The sequence below is a fragment of the Paramisgurnus dabryanus genome, chromosome 10, assembly GCF_030506205.2.
Source record: "Paramisgurnus dabryanus chromosome 10, PD_genome_1.1, whole genome shotgun sequence".
In the NCBI taxonomy this organism is placed as follows: Eukaryota; Metazoa; Chordata; class Actinopteri; order Cypriniformes; family Cobitidae; genus Paramisgurnus; species Paramisgurnus dabryanus.
This window is the reverse complement of record NC_133346.1, coordinates 6569510-6592584: the sequence shown is the minus strand read 5'-3', so window position 1 is coordinate 6592584 and position 23075 is coordinate 6569510. Positions and strand designations below refer to the sequence as shown.

Here is a 23075-nt window from a genome sequence, read left to right as displayed (position 1 = left end):
CAAGATTCTGATTTCTCAGATGAGTCAACGACAACGGGAAGTGAACTTCACCAAGTATTGGACAGAAATCTTGTCGAAGATCCACCATACCATTATTTGAAATAAACGATTCTTTTCCGGAACATATATTTTTATTTTAAAGTTTCTGGTTTCGTTTCTGTTCCTTGCAGAACATCAAAAGTTTCTGGTTTTCGTTTTTGTTCCGTGAACCGGTTCAAAGCCTTGAAGAACAAAGGTTTGTAACAACATGAGAGTAAACAAATAATGACAGAATTTTCCTTTTTGGGTGAATTTTCCATTTAAAGTATCCAGATGGTCTACTATAGCTTTCGGTGAAAATCCAAAGCACATAAACTGATAAAATTGCTTACATTTCATCGCAAAGAGATGATTAAGTAGTGCAATACTGAATTAATGAATACCATTAGTGATGCTTTACTGAATTTATTAATTAAGATATGTAGGAAACATTAAATAATGAAAGAAGAAAAGTTGAAAGTCTTGTATTTTGATCACAATGCGCCTAGGCAATGTTCACTGACGTTTCACATTTGTATGTCCCAGTATACACTTTCACATATACTTGACCAGTGTATCCTTTTAGGACATAGTATATATGTAGGCGAATTGAGACGCAGCAATATAAAAACATTGTTAATGATTACAATGTGTGTCTAGACAACAGCAGTCTTGTTTCACATTAGTATGTCCTAAGGCTTGCATACACATTTGCTGCACACTCAATGATTGCAAACAAAAACCGTACATATGTTCAGGGCATAGTATATGTGGGCAAATTGGGCCTTAGCAATTTTTGGAAGTACAATTGTAATATAGTGCTCAGGGCTTGCATATGGCGCTCCAATCTACAATCTATAGTCCATATTTTAAGCCTGCATGACAGTTCTGTGTCTGACGTTATATTCGGAGGTTGAATTTACAGTTTAACAGCTGGAGTGGTGAGCAACGCAGTAGCTTTTTTATTTCCACATTTGTCTCTGCAAGCTTTAGCTTTTGGATCAGTATGAATCCCAAAGTGTTTTCTTTTCTATACTGGGTACATCAGCTTCTTTTGAATTCCCCTACCCTACTGAGACCTAATGAACCTGTCAGACCACAGCATGCGGTACCGAACAGAAGAACTCCAGTAATTAGACATGTTTTTTTCCCCTAAGCATTTTTCATTAAAACAACCTACACATTTTTCACAAAGCTCAGCGTCTGCTGTTTACTGGAAGAGCATTAGGATATGATGGTGTTGTGATGGTTGATGAGATTAGCTTCTGTCTTCTAATGCTTTTCATTCATTACTTTAATGAATTAACATTCATTGATAATTAATTCACATTTACAGATCAATACACGAAGAAAGGATCTGGAGATCAATGGATTTCCAGTGGCTGTGCATGTGTGAAACTGGATCCAGCTTCACTACAGCCCGACTCATCATTGAGAACACCTTAAATATAGGTATTTTCAAAGCAAATGGACTTCAGAAGGTACAATAGTATCACATATAATAAGTGAACACATTTGAGTAATTTATTGGCTACAATGCGCATTTAATGTTACGAATATGGACGTGTTTTGATGCATTTTGCCAAGAAAATGAGATTAAAGGCAGCATTTGTGTAGATCATCCCAATATTTATTAGGTTTACATATAGTTACTTTTTCTGGCTGTTTGGTGTCAGGAATATTACAATACACACTTTGCTGACAAAAACATAGACTTGGGGAAAATGAAAATGATAAACCACAAACACAATATCATTTAGTCTATACAGGAATGCAACAGAGGTAAAAAATATCTTTTTGTATCTTAATGATCTTTATCTGAGTTTCACACGACATACTGGATGTTTTCCTTGGGCAACATTTTTTCTCATTTGCAATGAACTTTGAGCACCTCCATTTTTTTGCTATTAAACACTTGAAGTAGAATCACAGGAGTGATTAAAGCTTTCAGATGGATGTTTTCAAACACTTCGTTGTTACTGGGATAATTGTTACATCTGTTCATATATATCAAAAAATAACAACAAAATCATTTTTAAGAGGAAAGAGTATTGTATCGAAAAATCTATGTACTAACTAAGGGAGCCAAATCACCAAAGATCACATTTTATTCCCGACAGATAAAAGGTGTATTCCCAGTTCACCTGTTATCCGCCACCCCCCGCCCCTAACCAAGACCCCTGCCCGAGAACAGTGCAGTTTATTTGACATGCATCTCCCTGCCCTAATGGTGATGTTGGGCCCACTTGTGCCCAGGGCCACCCTGCATGGCAGTGATTATGATTTCACCGCCTGCTTCTTCTTCTGAAACTTTCTGAACTGCGATTGGATGGCGCAGGCAGCCTTCTCCGTCTCAGGGGCTTCCATGTCGATGTCAATGTCTTCTGCAGGGACGTCCTTCTTGGGTGGATCTGGCGAAAAGAACACATTATGTAATGAATTAATACCACTTTTTTGTAGTGGTAGTTTTGACATAGCATACTATCTACTTTTCAAGCTTCCTTCTACTTTTTTTGTTGGTCAACAGCAAAAACAAAGTTGAAGACATTAAACCTATGTTCGTTTAAAATATAGACGGTTTCAGCAGTAACAACCTAAACAAGCGGCTGTCATGGTCCGCACGTAACTTCTGGTAAACTCCGCTAAGAATAAATAACAATAAAGTTCTTTAAACGTAGTTTATTTATATAACAAGCAAAAAAAACAACACGTAGATTACCTAGCAAACCAAAACATTTGTTATTATCAAGGAGGAATTTGTTCAAGAGATCAGTTTAGCAACTAGTCAGACCATTAAAAAACCGAAACCAGAAGTAATGTTCGGATCCAGACGTGTATCGCATCAGTGCACGTGTGTCCGACGAAACCATCTATAGTAAAGTGGTCATATGACGTTGCTAAAAATAAATAAAAATGGTAGTGTAATGCAATTCATGCTTTGCGACTTTATATGCGAAATATTTTAACACTCCAAAGACAGAGGAAAACATGAAATTGCATTATACAGTGGTTGGTTGATTTAATAGCGCTTTTCATTAAGCAGATCTGTGTTTTAAGATTATTTCTTAACTGAGTTACACTTACACTTACCTTCTATTATAAAACCATTTCATTTCAGTATTGCATACAATTATGACTTATGCTATACAAGAGAGACGAAGAGAGAAATACATGCAGAATAAACATCACAGTAAGATTTCAATAAGATAGCCACAGCAAATTTCTTAACTTTTTTGGTGTCGCAAGTGGTGCAAGCGTTGTATCACATATTTCAAGAAAAATCACCAATACAGTGCCAAGTTTCACATACGTTGGTAATTTCAGGAAAAATTAATGATTTTATCTACAATAATTGAAGCGTAAAGTAATGATTTGTACCTTGTCCGCTTGATGGCTTGATGTTTCCAGTTGATCCAGATTCTTGTCTCTGTTAACAAACAAAAGATGACATTTAGAGATTTGAAAATTCAAAAATAATTGTACATCCACAAATTATGAAACATTTACAATCCCAGTTTCCTCTGAGATCATCGAAATTAAGCGCTTCTTATCCTGATTATTAACTTGATAAATACAATGAACTTTAAACACTTGGGACGAGCTTTGATGCGTTAACGCTAAAGCGTTTTTCATCATTCTCGCTTTGTGTGTGTGTTAGTTTAGTTTTTTCCTCATGGCAGTCTGTATGGATCTGGTTACAGTGAAAAGCGTGTCATTATATGCATGAGGATTATTCTACACACAGAGACACAATTTAATCATATTAGTCCCCCTCTCTTCCTCTCCTTTCTTTCTCCGTCTACCTCAATCAATCCTCTCGTGTTCACTTCTATCTTTGTCTTACAGACTCTGATAAACCTGTGAAATTTGCATAAGAATATTTAACAGGGGAAATTTGCGAGCGCTTTTTACGTTGCTGGAGTTGCCAAAGCTTTTGACACAGACCGCGTGGTTATTGCTTTGCATTAAGAAGTCGACGCGCCGAAATCATCCCTCTGGATTGCACGCCATATAGTTTCTGGCTGTCGTGTGGAAGGGCGCTGCTGCATAAATTACAGTCATTCGAATGTCACAAAGCGTTGAACCCACAGAACACTTACTGTCACATTAAATGATAAAAGGTTGAGAAATGAAATGGAAATAAAAACCAAAGCCTCTGAATCTAAATGGCGCATTAAATGGCTTGACACACACAGTTTTTCTCTTTTGCATTGACACATTTCCTTATTGAAACAGAGAGCTAAAGCCTTATAGGTTAGTCCCGTTTTTGCATGTACGCGAGGGTCAGTGTATAATGCATGTGAATGCAAATTTCGTCATTAGAATTGTAATATAGTAACTTCACGTGGACTGCCAGATTTTTGTATGCAATGTGCATGCGTTGAACATCTGTGTACAGTACAGCTTTGCAAGGCTGTGCATTCGACCGTTCATGTACACGTATAAACAAAGTATACTCCAGGCTTAAGTTAGACATATAAAAAACCTTTTAAAAACCTTTTTAATTTTTAATTGCCAGCAGACTTTTGTATACGTCACAGTTATGAACCATGCTTTGCTACTTGCTGTTTTCAGGGCAGGTGGTATAAAAAAGGGCATTTTTATTCTATAGACCATTTCATTAGACAAAACTTTTGAGTCCGTAAGTGCACAAGTCATATTTTGTTGGTCTGTTTAAAATAAATGTTAAATATTTATGTTTGCTTCAAGTTTTTATTAACTTTCAGAAGTGTTTCAATGAAGCCCCCGATATACTTCTGAAAAAGTAGAAGAACAAACTGATGTAACGTTGGCACAGTTGGTACAGCTGTATCCGCATCTGTACAATCACTCATGTCTCAAGGGGAGACGCAGCATGTCAACCCACGTCTTTAAAATTAATGTATACAAAATGAGTATACGTACACCTGCTGCGCTTCTGTCTCGATGTGCAATCCCCTTCAGACCGTTTATTCGCAATCTTAAAAGTTTCTTCAGATTATAAAAAGGTAAGAAAGAAATTGTTCTTCTAAAACGGTTCTTCTATGGCATTGCTGTGAAGAACATTTTAAGCACCTATTTTTTTTAAATTGTAGAAGAATCATTCAGTCAAAGGTTCTTTAAAGAACCATATCTTTTTATAGTCTTTATAAGAACCTTTTTTCGCACAAAATAGAAAATTTTTGTTATTATGACAGCGCCAAACACACCATCAACAATGGCGGATGTTGCATTACTATTAATGGTCATGGCTTTACGTACCTACACGAGCATTCAAATGCGGCAAATCGAACGTGTACGTGCAGCTCGATGTAATTTATATAAAAATGCACTCAAGAATAACGGTAAGTATATAACATATTTTATCATTTACACAGAACAACATTTTGTCAGCTCCCCTAGAGTTAAACGTTTGATTTTTACCGTTTTGGAATCCATTCAGCCGATCTCCGGGTCTGGCGGTACCACTTTTAGCATAGCTTAGCATAATCCATTGAATCTGATTAGACCATTAGCATCGCTCTCAAAAATAACCGAAGAGTTTCGATATTTTTTCTATTTAAAACTTGACTCTTCTGTAGTTACATTGTGTACTAAGACAGACGAAAAAATTAAGCAGCAGGCGCAATGATATTACGCAGTGCCCGAAAATAGTCCCCATGGTAACTTTCAATGGCAGGGGACTATTTTCGGGCGCTGCGTAATATAATTGCGCCCACTGCAGCCATGGCACGACAGCAATGTCCTTGATTATTACGGCAGAATGAGAGTATAGTTCCTAGCCATATCGGCCTAGAAAATCACAACTTTTAATTTTCAGTCGGCCTTAGTACACGATGTAACTACAGAAGAGTCACGTTTTAAATAGAAAAAATATCGAAACTCTTTGGTTATTTTTGAGAGCCATGCTAATGGTCTAATCAGATTCAATGGATTATGCTAAGCTATGCTAAAAGTGCTAGCGCCAGACCCGAGATCAGCTGAATGGATCCCAAAACGGAATGTTTATTATTATTATTATTAAACATTATTATGTGCTTATGTTTATTAGTTTATTAAATGTTTAACTCTAGGGCCCTAGAAAATAAGCCTATTTTTAATAAAAAGTGAAGTGTCCCTTTAAGGGAAGTTCGTTCTTCTACTTCAACTGTAGTAGTAGATATATTATGGCCTCAAATTTATGAAACATGTAACCTATAGCACAATTTTAACACAATGTGGTGCAGTGAGGTGAATCTGAATCTGCAGAGGGACACTTTCCTGTCTCTAATCCTGTTTATGTGAGGCATAGCATCCGGCAGCATCAATACCAGCGCTGTTACATCTCTCTGTCCTGACAGTCTCAAACCACAGAGCCTCAAAGCTAATGCCATTAAACTTGGATTATTACATTGGGCTCCAGGGAGCCACAAACAAACTCATTAATTGAAGTGAACTGTCAGTCAATCGTGCAGCACGGCTGAAAATGAAGAGCTGTGTGTTTTCACATAGATTTATTTGAATTCATTTAGTTAATCAGATTAAAAGTGTCTTTCAGAAGAGCTCAACATTTTAGGTCTTTTAGAGCCAAACCATCCTTAGCTACATTAATGCAAATGCATAAATGCAAATGCATAAAATATGCAGGTTTGTTGCTGTGTTCTATGTGGTTGTGATTTTAATTACCAGGGAACACACGTACTACTTAAATGCATAGCTTAATTAATTGTAAGTTGCTTTAGAGTAGTGCTTCTGCCAAAATACATAAATGTAAATGTCAAGGCGAGTTTATTTTGAAGACAATCCTGTTCAGCAAGTTAACTCATTGTTTTGTTCGTCAGCACATCTCGTATGAATGGCAGAGGTATTTGCAGATAATTATAACACTCCTTTGTGTACTGACGTTTGTTACTACTACCCCATAATAACCCCTGAAGTATTTACAATGGGGCTGCACGCTTGCATTGCGTCAGCCAAGCATTCTCATCTGCAATAGCGTAGATTACGTTTCTGGACTCGTGAACACGACAGCTAAATTACGAAACAGAACGATCAGAAGATTGCTGTGTTTAGCTTAATCTGATAGCAAGACAGTTCTGCTCGGATGGTCAGGGGTCTGCAGTAAGTTGCAGATGAGGTCGTAATTCTTCAGGAAAGACCTGATCAGCAGAAAGTGGCAGCAAGTGAAGGAAAACGACCTTTCATCCAGTCAACCGTGAATTTGCCAGCAATAATGCTGCCTTCATTCCACGCTGGATGTGGATTACTACTTAATATCTCCAGCTGACCATATAGAGCTCCGTTCTTGTGTCCCAAAAGGATAATGTAAGGAAACTAAAGGTCATGTGTAGTGTATTATTTTTTAAACGTCATTGCAATGTGTACTAAACAGGTTTTCATGCCATTTTTATGCAAGCACAGCCCAAACATCCATCTAAAATCACTTTAGGATATTGTATTGTGCTTTAATAAAAAGTACATTTAGATGTCCAAGATGCATCCATGGTCCAGTGGGCCCGGGTCCAAACCACAATTACTGTCTACTGTCCAACAGTACTAAGAGTGAATGATAATTTTATTTATCACAATACAAGCAGGAAGCCAAAAATAATGTTAAATAGAGATTGATAATAGATAACAATGTTAATGGCTAAACACTGCCTACATTTGCGATGGACAAGTGGTTTGCAGAGATTTTTACTCCTTATTGTTCTCTTAGTTAGTCTCTCTCTCTCCCCACCATATGTCTCATTCAAATTGTGGGTGTTCATAATGAACCGTGATGAAAACGCTAATCACAATGCTAATCTTCATTAGCTGTAGTGATGCAAGATTGGCAATGAAACCCATATGTACAACACATAAAATTTTAAGTCGGTGTAAAAAGCCGTTTTTGTGTCGGTTGACAAAAGCGCTGGGACACAAAACATTACGTATTTGGAAGGCGCTTGCGGTGCATTACAAGCTTTACATTTTATCAGTATGTGGATGGATGGATAGATAGATAGATGAATAGATGGATAAGGGGTTGTGTACACCAAAACTTTTAAACGTGGCTGAAAACGCCTTGAGGACGCCCAATGCCAGCTGTTCTTCAGCTGAGGGCCAGCTTTCTTCAGCTGAGCGCTTTGGTAACTGTGATACTTCAGCTGCGAGCCGGTTGGTTGCTGTGGTAATGTCCCGCCCCTCCTCCACTGTGATTGGGCGGCTGTGTGAGAACTGACATTGACGAGCGGAGCTTTTCTCCCAAAGTTGAATCTCTTTCAACTCTCGACGCTCAGCGCCGAGCGCGGAAAAACCGCCGAGCGCCGGTTTTCAGCGCGGAAAAAACCCGCTAGCTGCTGGCTTATTTGAAAAACGCTGAGCTTCCATTGGAAACAATTGAAAACATGCGCCGGCCGCGGGCGTAAAAGTTTTGGTGTACACAACCCCTAAATCTAAAGTTCCAATTGATTGCTTTTTGCTGTTCTCTTTTGATTGACAGGATGTATCGGCTATGACTATCGGCTGTGTCAGTCGATAGCCGATAATTGAAAAAAAAAATAGCTTTTATCAACCAATACCGATAATTGGCCGATTGGTGCATCTCTAATACATATGCATATAAAACCAGAAAAAAGTAAAAAAAAAAAATGATTTTGACGCAGGTCCACTGGACCAAGAATGCCTCTTGGATATGCAAATTAACCATAATAATAATAATACAGTAATGCATAGGCTATCAGTAATCTTTTGTTAGTTTTGTTAGTGTAACTCTCCTCAATTGCCCACATTCTCTAAATTTTAGAGACGCACTTGTCCAACCTGGCAATCCTCCCAAGTTTTGAGTGGTATTAGGCAGATTTCTTCCAGGCCAGTGGGCACGTCCGGGAAGTCATCAGCAGTTGCAAGTGCAAGTCTTGCATAAACCCTGACTTAGGTGTCACAGCGCATGCTGAACTTGTTCAATCCAGCAAACGCACTGCAGACTTCGGCTTTGCGGCACAGTGCAGAGAATTTAACTTGATGCCTCAAAGATGCCCAAAGCTCAGCACTTCAGTGCCCTTCAGAGAAACGCTTGGCACTGCCACCCGATACCACAGCAACATCCTGCTCACAACTGTTGAAAGTCTAATGAACAACCTAATTTCTTTCTATTGCCTGTGACAGCTGGATTCACTAATTAATATGAATGCGATTTAAACCCCATTTACAGATAAGCATTGAACCGCGCGCTGACAACTTCCTCCTCGAAGGTGATTTATGGACTTTCTGATGGTTTCCGAAAGCAACTCCGAAACACTTTTTATCGAGAGCTTTTCAAACCAATAGCGAGCACGAATCATGCAGCTGAAAGATTTGATCTATTAAAATGCAAATGAAACGTGTCCAACGATTAGCTTGCAGACGCAGCGAGAAAGCAGCAATGCAATGTTACACAGCTTTTAAATTCCTATCACATATACCATCTTTTTTATTCGAAGCCATTTGGAGAGCTATTTTTGTTTCTATTGGCAGCTCAAGATCGCAGAACGGGTGGCATGCTGCTCTCAACATCTATTAAGAATTTAGGGAGAAACACACAACTAGGCCACAGACGGCTAAAGAGAGAAAAAAATAAAAACTCTTGATTCAATGCGTCATATCTGAAGTCTAACAGATGCTCGGCTCCATGCAGGAAACAGGCTGGAAGAGAGCGGCTTCTATTTGAGCGCTTCGCCACCCGACAACACTGCAGGACGTAAATACAAAACTGGTAAAAGTGTGAAACCACAGGCGAACGATTTCACAAATGAATATCTCCCAGCAGATCTCACTGTTGGATTGGAGCGCAAGATATTTATGGCCCAGAAACGTGTCACAGTCCACTGGGTTCAATCAAAAAATATCCATACATTTAAACTCTAATTTAAAATCCTATTATAAGTAAATATTAATTTGACTATACGATTGAAATTGTAGTACTGTATAGGTTTTTACAGATGTTGATTTTCTTGTAAGATCTGTTTTTTTATTAATGGTAGTTCTCGGTGATTGCAAGTAAAGTGTAGTTGTGTAGTCTAATGTTATGTGTATCAAAGAGCCTCCACCCTAACCATAAGCAAATGTAATAATAATGCTTGTCTGAGCAAACACTACTAATTTCATTAACTAGACACCTGCATCCTGTTGGATCAGTGCCTTAACAAACTAATCAAAGGGTGAGTTGTTTTTCCACAAGCATAAAGAGTTTAAGTGTTTTTTCATTGCCGTACCAAACCGTTATTGTTGTGTAACCGTTTCAAATCGTGCCGATCTGACCAAGCCAGTGCAGATATGGTTTCATTTTCCACTGTGGGGCTGATAATAGCAACTTTTGAAAATGTGTCGTTCCCTTGGTAGAGTTTACAGACAGTATTAGATGTAAATAGTAAACCCGTTATAAAGGATGATCACTTATACTTATTTATACACTTACACAAGATATGATTCCTTTTTGGTTTTCTTTATCAGTAACACTTGAATCCTTTAGAAAACGATTGATTACTAAGTAATAAATTATTAATTTAATATTTATACATTATTATTTTTTAAGAGGCCCTGTTACGTTGCTAAAAAGAACGTTATTTTGTTTATTTGGTGTAATAAATTATGTTCGCTTATGTGTGGTTTTATGTCCCGACTTTCTGAAACGTGTCGATTTCTACAAAGCTCATCGTTCTGAGAAAGCGTAGTGTGCTCCGATTGGCCAGCTATTCAGTGCGTTGTGATTGGCCAAATACCTCAAGCGAGTGACGGAAATGTGACGCTCCTTACAATATTTGGAAGATCGGCTCCCAACAGGAGATATTATCTTCTTTACTACCACAAAAACGGCTTGGGTAAGACATAACAGAAAAGGATACTAAAACATAAAACCATGTGTGCATTTGTGATCGTAGAAACGACAAACAACAAGCGCTACTCTACACTGCTCAAAACTCGTGTTTGAATCATGGTTTGAAAAGTCAGTAGCAAATTCTTCAATTATGAAAACATAGGCTACTTGCTGTGGGAACAATTATGATAATGTGCATTGTGTCCTCGTCAACTGGCTGCGGAAGTAAACTGTTGCCTACAATCCTTGCTTTCATTATAGTCCAAGAAAGGAGATTTCAGTTGAAGACGATAATTCATGTCATCGTAGACTTTGGCATTTGTAACTTTGCAGATCATTAACGGTAAATTCACACAGGGCGTATGCATTAACGCGTTCCATTCACTTTTAATGGGTGACGTCATGCATTGCCGAACTGATTGTGGATCTGTCGCACCACATTACTCACGGCAGAAGTTGAACATTTAGCCAGCCAATTACGTTTATGGAAGACCGGAGCATGTGTTGCGGCCACTGTGATTGGCTGTTGGCCAAGCTCTAGACAAGCCTTCCGTCAAGCGTTAATGCTTCCGTCCCATGTGAATTTACCGTCATATGTACTAACACACATTTACACACCAAAAGAAATGGAAAATCATAAAATGTAAAATAGGGGCTCTTTAATCTCCAATATGTTCTCTCCAAAAATACTGGTGGTCTTTGTCAGATATGCATAGCTGTTAATTGTTTCTTTCATTTGCATTGATTAATAACTATGGTGACAATAAAGGGTCTTGTGCTTCTCTCCCATAAATTTAGGATTAAATTGAAATTTCATTACGACTTCCACTAGGGGGCGAACTCCGACAGTCGTGTCCTAATGTCATGTATAATGGAACGGTGGCTTTAGACAACTTTGCTAAGAATTCTGGGCCAAGAAAAGTTTGTAATCGTGCCATGCGGAAGTGGAAACATAATGTACCATTCCTTATTTTTATAAGGTTTAGCCTGTTGTAAAAAAGCTATTTGACTCTTATTTGGCTGTGTTCCATTAATGACAAAGCTAAAATAATATTCTGCGCAGTGAAGAAGAATTTGTGTGATTTATAGTACAATATCATCTGCAGGGATGTCCCCAGTGCAGAGAAAACACTGTTCCAGAAAGCTGCACATCATTGTTATTGTTCCACAAGCCTAATGAATAAACATTACAGTGGAAGAAAAGAGGGATATAATAACAGAGGATGAAAAGTGAAATAAAACATAGTTGCAAAGCTAATCACACCTAATTGTAAAGATTGCAAATGATTGACAGCTATTTTAATTTGTTCTATATTGGCCACCTGCTGTATTTATGTACAGTACATGAGCAAATGACAGGACAAGTCATTTTTAGATGTATCCATCCACTAGCCTGTCCTTTAGTAGCAACGGAATCTATTTTTCCCGCTGAGATAACCCAAGCAAGACTAATGAGGGGGCACATGCACTCCTCATCAAATATTTAGTGACATTAATGATGGCAGCAGCCCGCATGCAGGCACGTCCCACCATGCCCCTTAGTTTTCCTGCATCAGAGGAGCCCACTGGCTTCCCTTTGAGCAGAGATCTGGATGGCACACTTGTTCGGGCAGCAAGACCGTACTGTCTCGGAGAACAAGTTTAAAAAATGAAATGTCTGCTGATAGCATAATTCATTATCATGTAATCGCCAAATCGATGTAATTTCAACCCTGTTTCAACCTATTTTCAACCTTATGTGGAACACATTCTGTAATTCTGACATTTTCCTTGTGTCATTTTCAATACAATGAACGTTTTGCTTAATATTATTTTTTAAGTTCCACAGAAGGAGAGGTGTTTGGTAAAATCTTCCTTGTGGACTTTTTAATGCTCTGTATTATCTCCACTTTCCGTCTTATCCTCCTATTGCTCTATATGCCGCCGCTGCCGCTTTTTCACTCTTTTATTTCTCTATCCCGTTCAGTCACATTTCCCTTTCGGAGCGGCTGCAGAGATTACCGCTCAGCTGCTGAGTTTGGGCAGTGAGCTGGAGTCGAGACCCTTTCTGGCAGTTTAAGGGGATTACTTACAATCCGAGTGGAATCTGTGTGTGTTGTCAGAATGATTATGGTTTGAAAGCAGGATGAATCACAAACATGACTGTAATAAACAGCAGACATAAATCATCACAGAGTGGATGCAGGTTTTGCATGTGAAAGTGGGCTTAAATATAGAAGGACTATTTCACAGAGTTTGAAACGGAATGGGTCACACCTAACAATATATTGTACATTGCAAAGGCGTTGAGAGAAATTTACACCCCGTCATGGGTGTGATTAGGGCGTGATGGCCTCTAAAGCCACTGTACTATGTTTCATATGTTTTTGCGCATTACACGTTTTACAAGTGTTTAGGCGCTTGTGTGTCTATGTTTATATAAAGTCGACACTTTAACTATCAAGTTTTTACAGTTTGTATATAAATACACCAGAAAATAATCTATTAGTCATGTGTACTGTATTTAACCCAGATATTCCTTATATTCTTTAACTAAATAATTAATCTTTGGTCTCCTCAAGAACTGCGTCTAAGAATTGCTGATCTGTCAAATTTGCTCAGTAGTGTTCTCCAACAGTGGGTGTAATTCACTAGTGACTCCTTTAATCTTCCAATTGGGGATCAAAAGGTTGAGATGGATGTAGTCAGCCAACCATCCCTCTCTAGCTCTGCTTTCTTCAGCCCCGCCACTTTCCATGAATCAATAGTGAAGCCTTCAAAATCCAGCCTGTTCCGAGGAGAGACCGGTGCAAATCCCTTTCTGCCTGTAATGGCTTCAGGATCTGACAGGCGGTTCAATACTGTGTACACATTGCTGAGACATCAGGGATACGGCGGAGTGCTGAGTTGCAGGAGACTCCTGCGATTTTGCGCTCGAGTCCACTGAGGGCAACTGACCAAGGAAATAAACAGTAAATCTGCCCCTCGCAATGCAGGATCCATGATCTAGTGCCACGCTGTCGGATGTTTAATGCGGCGAGAGCGATATGAAGATATAAACGGGGCAGGCAGAAGGAAAGAAATTGCGTGCCCTAGACCCTGTTGTTTACGAGCCTGGTCTGCGTGCAGTCTGGTTTCCCAAACGCGCACAGTCGAACGCACATTTCCTCTTTATCCACGTGGAAGATGCAGAAGCGCTGGACCATAATGGATAAAAATCAATTGTCAGGCTTGATTACATCCAGTGTTTGTATCCCGAGGGCCAAAAGTTGCTTTTGATCTCCGTCAAGTTCTTAGCACATGGAGCTGCTCAATTCAGGTTCTCTTTATAACCACAAAGCAGAGCACTATTTAGGCTTTCGACTGGTTTTTGTGTCATGATATTAAATAGATTGTATAGTATGCTTTTCCACTAGATCAAATTCAAATAAAAGTTTTGTACACTGATGTTTGGACACAACCATTTAGGTTGGTATATAACATTTTAATGTTTTAAAAACTAAGATTTAAATTATAAAGGTTTGCAGGGAAAACAGTGACTCGTTGAATAACATAAAAAATTCTGCTTTACGTTTTTTGTGTACGGACGACACTTGTTAAAACATTCCCCACTAAAAGCTGTATTATACGAACCAGGCCAGAATTTGGCGATGTCACACGATCATGCATCCGCATGACATCACCATTTTCAAAAATTCACGTTATTGTACTTCATACAAAGATGTTAATGGTACGTTTTTCAAAAATGTGCGCTTGCGAAAGTTTGTATTTCCCCAAAATGTCATTGTAGTGTAAAAGAACGGCCAAAACAAATATTCGTTTTGAGTTTTTAGTTGTAGAGGTGTTGTGTAAACAGGCCAATGTAAATGTAACTTTAATAGTATCATATATTAGCTGGATTATGAGAAGACAGGCTTGCACTACCCATAATTGTCTATGTAAGCATCATTAGCTTTTCATTGTTGCATTAGTCTTTGTTCATTAGAAATTTTATTCTCATCATAATCACTTTACACTGTAATTATGAAATTACATTGAATTTTTGTAGATTAATGACAGATGTCTAAACATTATGGTCCAGATGCAAATATCTCCTGCGTTACATAATCCTACACAGCATTAATTCATTAAAATCGGCTTAATATCTCCATGTGGACTGCAGTTCAATCTCTACCCTGACCTATAAATCTGGATCTTCTGGATTTTACACATTGTAAAAAATTGAAAAGTTTAATCATTTTTAAAAATTACTTTAAAAAATTTAATTAAAACTTAAATTTTTCTCCTAAAGTGACATTATAAGATGAAAAAAGATACATTTTAGGTGTTACCAATTGAAGTTATTTTTTAGTTAAACCATCTTTTTACTTTTTTACAGTGTAGTCCCATGGTCACATTATGTGGTTGGGAATGTACAGATCCAAAAAAAACCATTGGCTTTACTGGGAATGATAGAAAGGTCCAGAGAAAAGTAATTGTTCTTCTGCTGTGAGTTTAGGTCACCACTGATTCTCTTTAATCCTGATCTCTTTGTCCGATAACTCAATGCAATGTATTCTTAATCAAAATCTATTTAATCCATGTTTAATCTAAACTGAAATGCCTAATCTAGAGAACCTGTATTAAAACAAGAGATTACACTCCAAATATACACTCCAATACAAATGTAGACACATTGTATGTAATTTAGACACTAAAAACTGGACCGTTCTGTTGTGCGTTCACAATTTTTATTAAGGATCCCACTTTAATGTTCACTCTTTCTATACCACGCACTAATTAAAAACAGAAAGGCAGGTGATTTTAATTTTACTGTAGTGTTATGTACATCTAATGAGAATCTTTTTATTATCGAGAGGACTCTGCCCACCTGCACTTTATCCCTTTCCACCCACATCCCTGACAGCTGGGAATTCTGGTGATATATTTCAGGACATGCAGTCTACCTTTAATCCTTTCTTTTTTAGTATTTTGCTCCTCTTTGAAAGAACCGTACTGCTGGAGTGGGTTCAGGGAAGACCTTTAATAATTCAGGGACTGCTCCATACTCAGCACCTGGGAGTTTCCTATGCTTCTCCAGCATTTTTAGATTACAAAGCTGCCATGTGCTCACTGTGTATATCTAATATACACATAGGCTACACATCAGATAAGATGTCATCAGATGTATCCGATCATGCGCAGTGCAGCAGCACATGCTTGGCAAAAAATACATTTGTGTATGCATTTTTTTTTTAGGAAGATCAGACATTTATGTAACATCCCCGTGTTGGGTTCCCGCAAGAGGATCCTCATCGAGTGCTGCAGTGGGTCGGCGCGCGTTTCGCCCGTGCGCGCGCTCAGCATCAAAGACAAGCGCGCGCGCTTCTGGCATCTCGAGCGCTTCCAGGCAGATGCGAGCGCGTGTTCGAGTTTTAGATTCAAATCAGTTTTTAATTAAGACCACGTACGTACATCTACACAATGGCAATTCAGCTAGGCGGAGAAAATGCACGTTTGAAAAATTCACAAATGTGCCGTGAAAGCAGAATTTTGTTATACACCAAACTGCAAGAAAAACAAAGGGTTTGTGTACGCGCGTCTATTTATAAAACATGATCAGTAGTAAATCCGAATGAAAAAAAATATTAATGTCACTAGTAGTAAGAACTATAAAGCATCTTACTGCAGGTTCGTGTCAGAGTCTTGATTGACAGCTGTCATTTGTTGCATCATCTAGCAGCGCGGCGTTAATGCTGATTCGACAATCAGCCCGGGCGCGCAAAAGCAACAACGCGATGCTTGCTTACATTTTGCTCTGCGCGGACAAATATCACACGGTTAAAAATGCAAACGCGCTCAAACTCAACAAATGTATGTGATGTAACTATGCACTATCAATGCGAGTTTAATGCGTTGTCTAAACGATACAGTTGCCAGCGATATTTCACTAAAAGACAATTTACACCTATAGGGAAAGCCGTTACCTCATTTCTCAAGCGTTACAGTAGAGCTATGGTTATCATGGTACTGTAATAAGAGTGCTCACCTCACTCATGTTGGAAGAAGATGATGATGTTGCGTGTAATCGGCACGAGAGCAGCAGTGATGCAGTCCTCTAGTCCGCGCGCTGCGTGGGTTTGCGCGCCTGCTGGAGTTTTATACTTGGAGCTCCAACTCCCTTTCATGTCATCACGTTTGCAATAAACCAATGAAAAGCTGCCGGTGTCTACCGTTGTGCTACCAGTTTAATCTGCTGAATAAATAACGGAGCGCACCCATTGCAGGCTTTGGGATTGTATTGAAAATATTTTATTATAAGAGTATGCGTAATGAAATGTCATACTAGAATAGATGTGTGTAGTACAGGACAGTATGTTTAGTATCAGGACATTTTTTATGCATTGAATTCAACTAGTACAAATGTGTTTACAATCTGTACTGCATTAAACCCATCACATACCATCTATTTTTTATCCGGCTATATAAACAAAATATGTTTAGTAATGAATATATACTATTTTCTATCAAAATTTCTTTTAATCAAGACATTTTAATGCATTATCCACCTAGAAATATTCACAATGTTCGCTGCATAACTTGTTAATTAACATGTCTTGTTAATACTATCCAGGTATAAACAAAATATATTCAATGCATGTGTGTCTAGACTAGAGGGCATAGTGTAGAACCCCCCCCCCCAGTATTTATACAGTAAATAATGAAAACCAAATACGCCCTTGGCGTGAGTACACAACCTTCACACTGAACGGCTAATGTACATATACTGTATTGTTCAAAGAAAAAAGGCAGATTTGGTAAACATGATGAAGAAGCGGCCAAACAAGCTCTCGAAATGCATTTAGTATTCAGTTTGCACCTCTATGCATTTAAGCAGAAATTAGTTGGTTTAAGGAAGGTATTCCCTCTACATTCTGAGAGCGCAGCGCGCTTAGGCACCTGAATACAGACACGGCATCTCCCTGCGTGCAGTCAGAATATACCTGGGATTCGCTGGATTCAGATTCCAAGGCAACAGCTTCAATGCAGCAGTGGTTCTTGGCAATAAATATAGTTTGGATCAATGCAATCCTTAAAGGAGATGCAGGGAGATGCTTCATCAGCAAAAGACCTCTCCTACGCTGATAAAACAAACCACATCTAGAGAACGACAGATCTTTATTTCTGATTCTTTTGTGAAATGAATGTATTGTGCAGTGTTGTTTTTGAACGTGAACGGCGTTTGGGGTTTAAAAGCTGCATCTGCACCACGGGAGCTTCACTTCTGGGAGAATTCCTGTTTGCATGCTGCCACCCACAAACTAACACAATTTGAAATGATTTTGGAGCTTTCGGCTCCAGATTCACACAGCGTCTGTATAATCGCTAAGCAGCGAGTTTGATTATCACAGATGTTATCGTTGTTCTCAACAGATGAGCTCCATTAAACACGAGCTATTTCTCTTGTCGTGGTGAGATGCATCTCGAGTGATGCATCTGCAGTCAAGTCATACAATTATGTGACGGATATTTCTGTCTTTTGTCCCTTTCATCTTTTGTAACGTTTTAATTTGTTGGCCTGTTCAAAGTCATTAATCTGAGATTGTCAATTGTTTGTCCTCCAGCGGAAAAGGGAAGACTCACTGTAGCCATTTAAATAGAGACATTTTAATGGAGATTGGGAAATTGAAGGGGAGTAAACCATAGCAGACTAACTGGCATGCAAGCCGGTTAGACGGTAAATTCATGTTGACAAGTAAACTGAACAGACTTGAAGAACTCAAGACGATGTGAATACTTTGTATGTAATGCACTGTAAGTAACTTTGGATAATGCAGAAATGTTATTGTAAAAATCTCTGCATTTCCAGCACTTTAATTCAAATCACATCTTTCTAGAAGGTCACTGCTCTTCCTTTACGTAAGAGAATTGTGCTCAAATCTGTATTTTTGGTCTTTCATAAATAAACAATGCCACAGACGGCCTCATTTTAGTGGCACAGCCTGGTGTCATATAATGTCTTCGCTGCCCCCGAGCTCAGAGTTAGTCGTTCTCTCAGAGTTACATTGCAACACTTTAGTGCTGACAGATAAGTCTCATTTTCAGCTGTGCCTCAGAAAACGTCCCAGTGAACAGGAAGTCTTGATCGACTTTCATATTGTGACGTATTTCCAAATGATACAGAATATCACACAAGGAAGGTGTGGCTTCTGTTACATTATGAATTGATTGGATATTAAAGCAACACTATGTAGTTTCCATGTAAAAATGACTTACAGCTCCCCCATGTGGTTGAAAAGCGCAACAGTGCCTGGTATCAGACACTCTTCTGCAGGCAGGGGGAGGGGCGGGGCTGTGTTTCCTACCCTCCACCGCCACTTTCAGAGTGTGCTTGTAGCAGCTAGGAGGCTGCTCAGGTTGCAGCAACAGTACAATTTGTCCAGTTAAAAGTTGTTCTATCACTGAAAACATTTTAGAGACATTATTTAAAGGTAAAAAAACTACATAGTGTTGCTTTAAAGTAGGCGTTTCATTCAGAAATGGAACTCGCAACAGACTGACAGTTGGAGGGGGCGGGGTTAACAGATGCTCCCGCCCAAGCCGTCTAGCTGACGTCATCTGAAAATGAAGTAAAGTTTATGAGGGAACATGAGTTTATGTTATGGATAAATTGTTTATTATTAAGTTTGCAGTGTTTCATTAAAAAATAAAAATTGTCAGTTTTGATTTCATGGGGACTTTAAGGGTGCTTTCACACCTGCCTCATTTAGTTCAGTTAAATCGTACCAGAGTTCGATTGCTCACTTGGTGTGGTTCGTTTGAGCAGGTGAGAATGCAGCAATCGAACTTTGGTGCGCACCAAAAATGGACCAAACAAGCGAACCGAGACCTCCTTGAAGAGGTGGTCTCGGTACGCTTTCAAACAAACTTTACAGCGGTTTGTTTGTGGTGAGATCACAATCCGAGAACGAACCGATCTAACTGCAAAAGTACTGCGCATTTTGGACTAAACCAGATGCCGTAGTCAGCTGCGCAGTGCATTATGGGATGGGTAAGTGTTTGTTGACAGTTTCTATTAGCACAATGACAGGTCGAGGACATACCTGGATTTACGAGGCGGTGTGGGCAGAGCCTCCGAAATTTGGTGTCTTCATCGTTTGTAGTGCATTAAAAGTTTTCACGCCACATCCGCAATTCATTCTGGAAATGAACAGTTTGTCTAGAGTGCTGTATACAAACTATCTATATGTCTGTCCGTGTATTTTCCTCCTTTTTGGAGATGGTCCTCAATGCAGAAAAAACGACATCCAGGGGGCGATTATATATATACTTTATATACTTTGCATGCCAAATGAACCAGTATATTTGCGTTGTTGCAGCCTGAAATTAGTTGCAACCTGTGGTCTCCAACGTTTGCTCTTATGAATTTAAGTGTACGTTTGATTAATAATATAGTCGAGAAAGATTCATAATTTAGTAAGTAATCCTCACAGTTAGGTGTAAGGGGAGGTATATGGGACATGTTCCCGACAGGGTGATATCACTGAAGGGATACGAGAAGATTTAAAAACACAATTTGTAAGAAGGGAAGCCTGTTTCCTAATGGCTGTAAGCAAAGACGCGTTAAAACATGTTCAAAGTCCATACAAGATAAACATTCAATTTATCAATTTCAAAATAACATGTCATATATGTTAATAACTATGCATATTTATACAGTATACATTCATAGGTATTAAACAGCGCGTGGTAAGATTACTTGTACCCGAAATGTTTTCCTCCAAAACATTATAGCATAAAACCTTAAATTTCACCTTAAAGGCACTACTTTTATTGTAGTCATAAGTTAAGCGTGTTTTTCCGTCAAAAGAATAACTTAATTTAGTTACAACTCAATGCGGAAATGGTAACGCAACAACAAGTGTACGACATGTCTCATGGTAAAACTGCCAACCAATCAAAATGCAGTGGGAAGAGATCTCTGGACCTGGATCCAGCCCCCCCTGGATTTGGATCCAACCCCGCCCCCTGGATGTCATGTTCTGCAATGAGGCGCTACTGCCTTTTTGTTTACTTCCGGAGTTCCGTTGGAATTTCGTGCATTGAATCTGACCAGAGTCGTATAATAACAGAGTTACGAAACGCTTTGATCTCGCCGCCGCGCGGTCACGTGATTCAGGTAACGTTCTACAGTTCCAAACCAAGCAGGGCTGTCAATCTGTTTGCATAGGTTTTCAGCTATTTTAGGTAAATATTAGCTTGTAATGGGAATTGATCACTATACTTACTGTGTTTATAACGTTTTTTTTTACTAGGGAGTGATGGAAATACAGTAAATCAGTTAATAAAGATAAACGGTTAATTGTGACCCAAATATAACTGTGGTTATCTATACCAACTACAGCAACACAGTTTATCTTTTATTTTTGTACCAAAATATGGCTATATAAATGGCTATCAATCTGCTAAAAACATAATTCCTACACTTTTACTATATTAAAATCACAAAAAAGATCGCCAACGCGGTTATTTGTAACAGTGAAGCATAACAGAAACACACTAAATTCATATTTTAAATTCACATTAAATGTTAATATAATCATACATGATTTTCGAGGATACATCACTCGTATTACTTACCAAACACAATGAAACACATAGCAGCATTGTGAAGCAGTGTGACTTTCTTATAAGGCATTTAGCTTGTCGCTGTTGCCCCCTAGTGTTACTCGTAATATATAAAAAAGATAAGTATAAAGTAGATGGCCACCAGTAATAAAATATTAAACCATTAAATCTATATTATTCACACATTATACACAACTCATTAAAATATAAAAATTTTACTAGTTATTATTAACGATAATCATTACCTACAGCAGAGTTCATAAAATATCACTGTTGACTATATTAATGAAATGTCCGAAAATGTAAAGAGAAACGGTAATTTCATCGATTTACCAGCAGGTGCCATTGAAATGAATGGGCTTCAGTGCTGCGTTTGGAACTATGCGTCACTACCGGTCACTACATGAAACGCTGTTTCTTCCGCATTCCATTCTTACAACGGACGTCTATGTGAGTGTCGTAACTCTATTATTATACGACTCTGAATCTGACCAGTCGAGAAGCAGTTTAGGAAATACGTTAAAAAACATGTGGCCAATGAGTGATGTGGATGTTATCACATGACGGAATTTTCATTCGTTTCATGTGTGTGATGTGAAAAGGAACCAAAACTGCTAAAAAAGCTACAATGTATACTTTTTTTTCTTTTGGTCCAGACCAAATGAACCGAACTACAGATGTGAAAACGCCCTAAGACCTTCCCTGCCTTATGTTGTGTACACTGTTCGATTCGATGAATCCACAACAGACCTCCAGCCGAAACTGACTGCGATAACAAATACGGAATGTTTAATTAAAGTCTACATCTTGTGATTACTTTTCAACTATTCTTTACCCAGACAATCCTTTGAGAATCTTTAAACTTTAATTAAAGTCCTTCCTGATAGACTATCAATGACCATTAGCAGAATGCTGTGAATCATCTCCATTGCATCGCTGGCAGAGAAACTGCCTACACAGAAATGACCGCAGGCGGAGCGGAGGAGGGAAACGCATTGGTATTGATGCAACCTGGACCTTGCAGCATTCAGGTCCTGTGACTAAGAGAGGAAACCCCTCGTATGTCGGTTCACTCTTTCCTTTTGCATATGTATTATTAATAGTGCCTGCTAATACAAGCATCACTTTTATTGCTCATACTTAGACCAATATTCTAATTCAATTAGTTTTTCTCTTAACAACGAAAATGCTGCACAACATGGCGCAATCATTACATGTTTAAATATTTAGTGCTTAATGCTTTCTCTCCAATGAGACTTCTGTGTGGGATGGGGCTACCCAGCACTTCATTACAGAAATAGAAACAAAGTGGTACCACATCACTGTCAGCATCCATTCATATATCCATCCATTCAGTATTATGGATTTCATGACCTCATTGAATCAAATGCTCCTCTATTCAAATATATTGATTGTAACGTGCAGTAAAAAATTTTTCTTGTTTCTTGCTGATCATGCCCGTGGTACATCTGCCCATATGCACTGGAGCTAAAGCGATAGTTCACCCAAAAATGTCAGTTTTGAAGCACCATTGAGCTTTCATAGTAGGATATAAATACTTGTGGAAGTCAATGGTGCTCCAAAACTGTAAAAGATAACAGTATTTTTATTTTTAATCTCTCATAATATGAATGTTGCTAATTAAAAGTAATTCATTTGATTGACGGTGCATGAA

The 23075-nt window shown here is 38.5% G+C and overlaps 1 protein-coding gene across 1 annotated transcript; it reads right to left on the bottom strand.

The window, feature by feature from the left end:
- Positions 1-1626: 1626 nt before the first annotated feature.
- Positions 1627-16945, bottom strand: pcp4a (Purkinje cell protein 4a). Its single transcript, XM_065256978.2, has 3 exons — positions 16821-16945; positions 3397-3445; positions 1627-2429 (listed from the first exon to the last, which is right to left on the bottom strand). Exons 1-3 carry the CDS (start codon positions 16827-16829, stop codon positions 2296-2298), a joined length of 192 nt encoding a protein of 63 aa, XP_065113050.1. The 5' UTR covers positions 16830-16945; the 3' UTR covers positions 1627-2295.
- Between the last annotated feature and the right edge of the window lie 6130 nt (positions 16946-23075).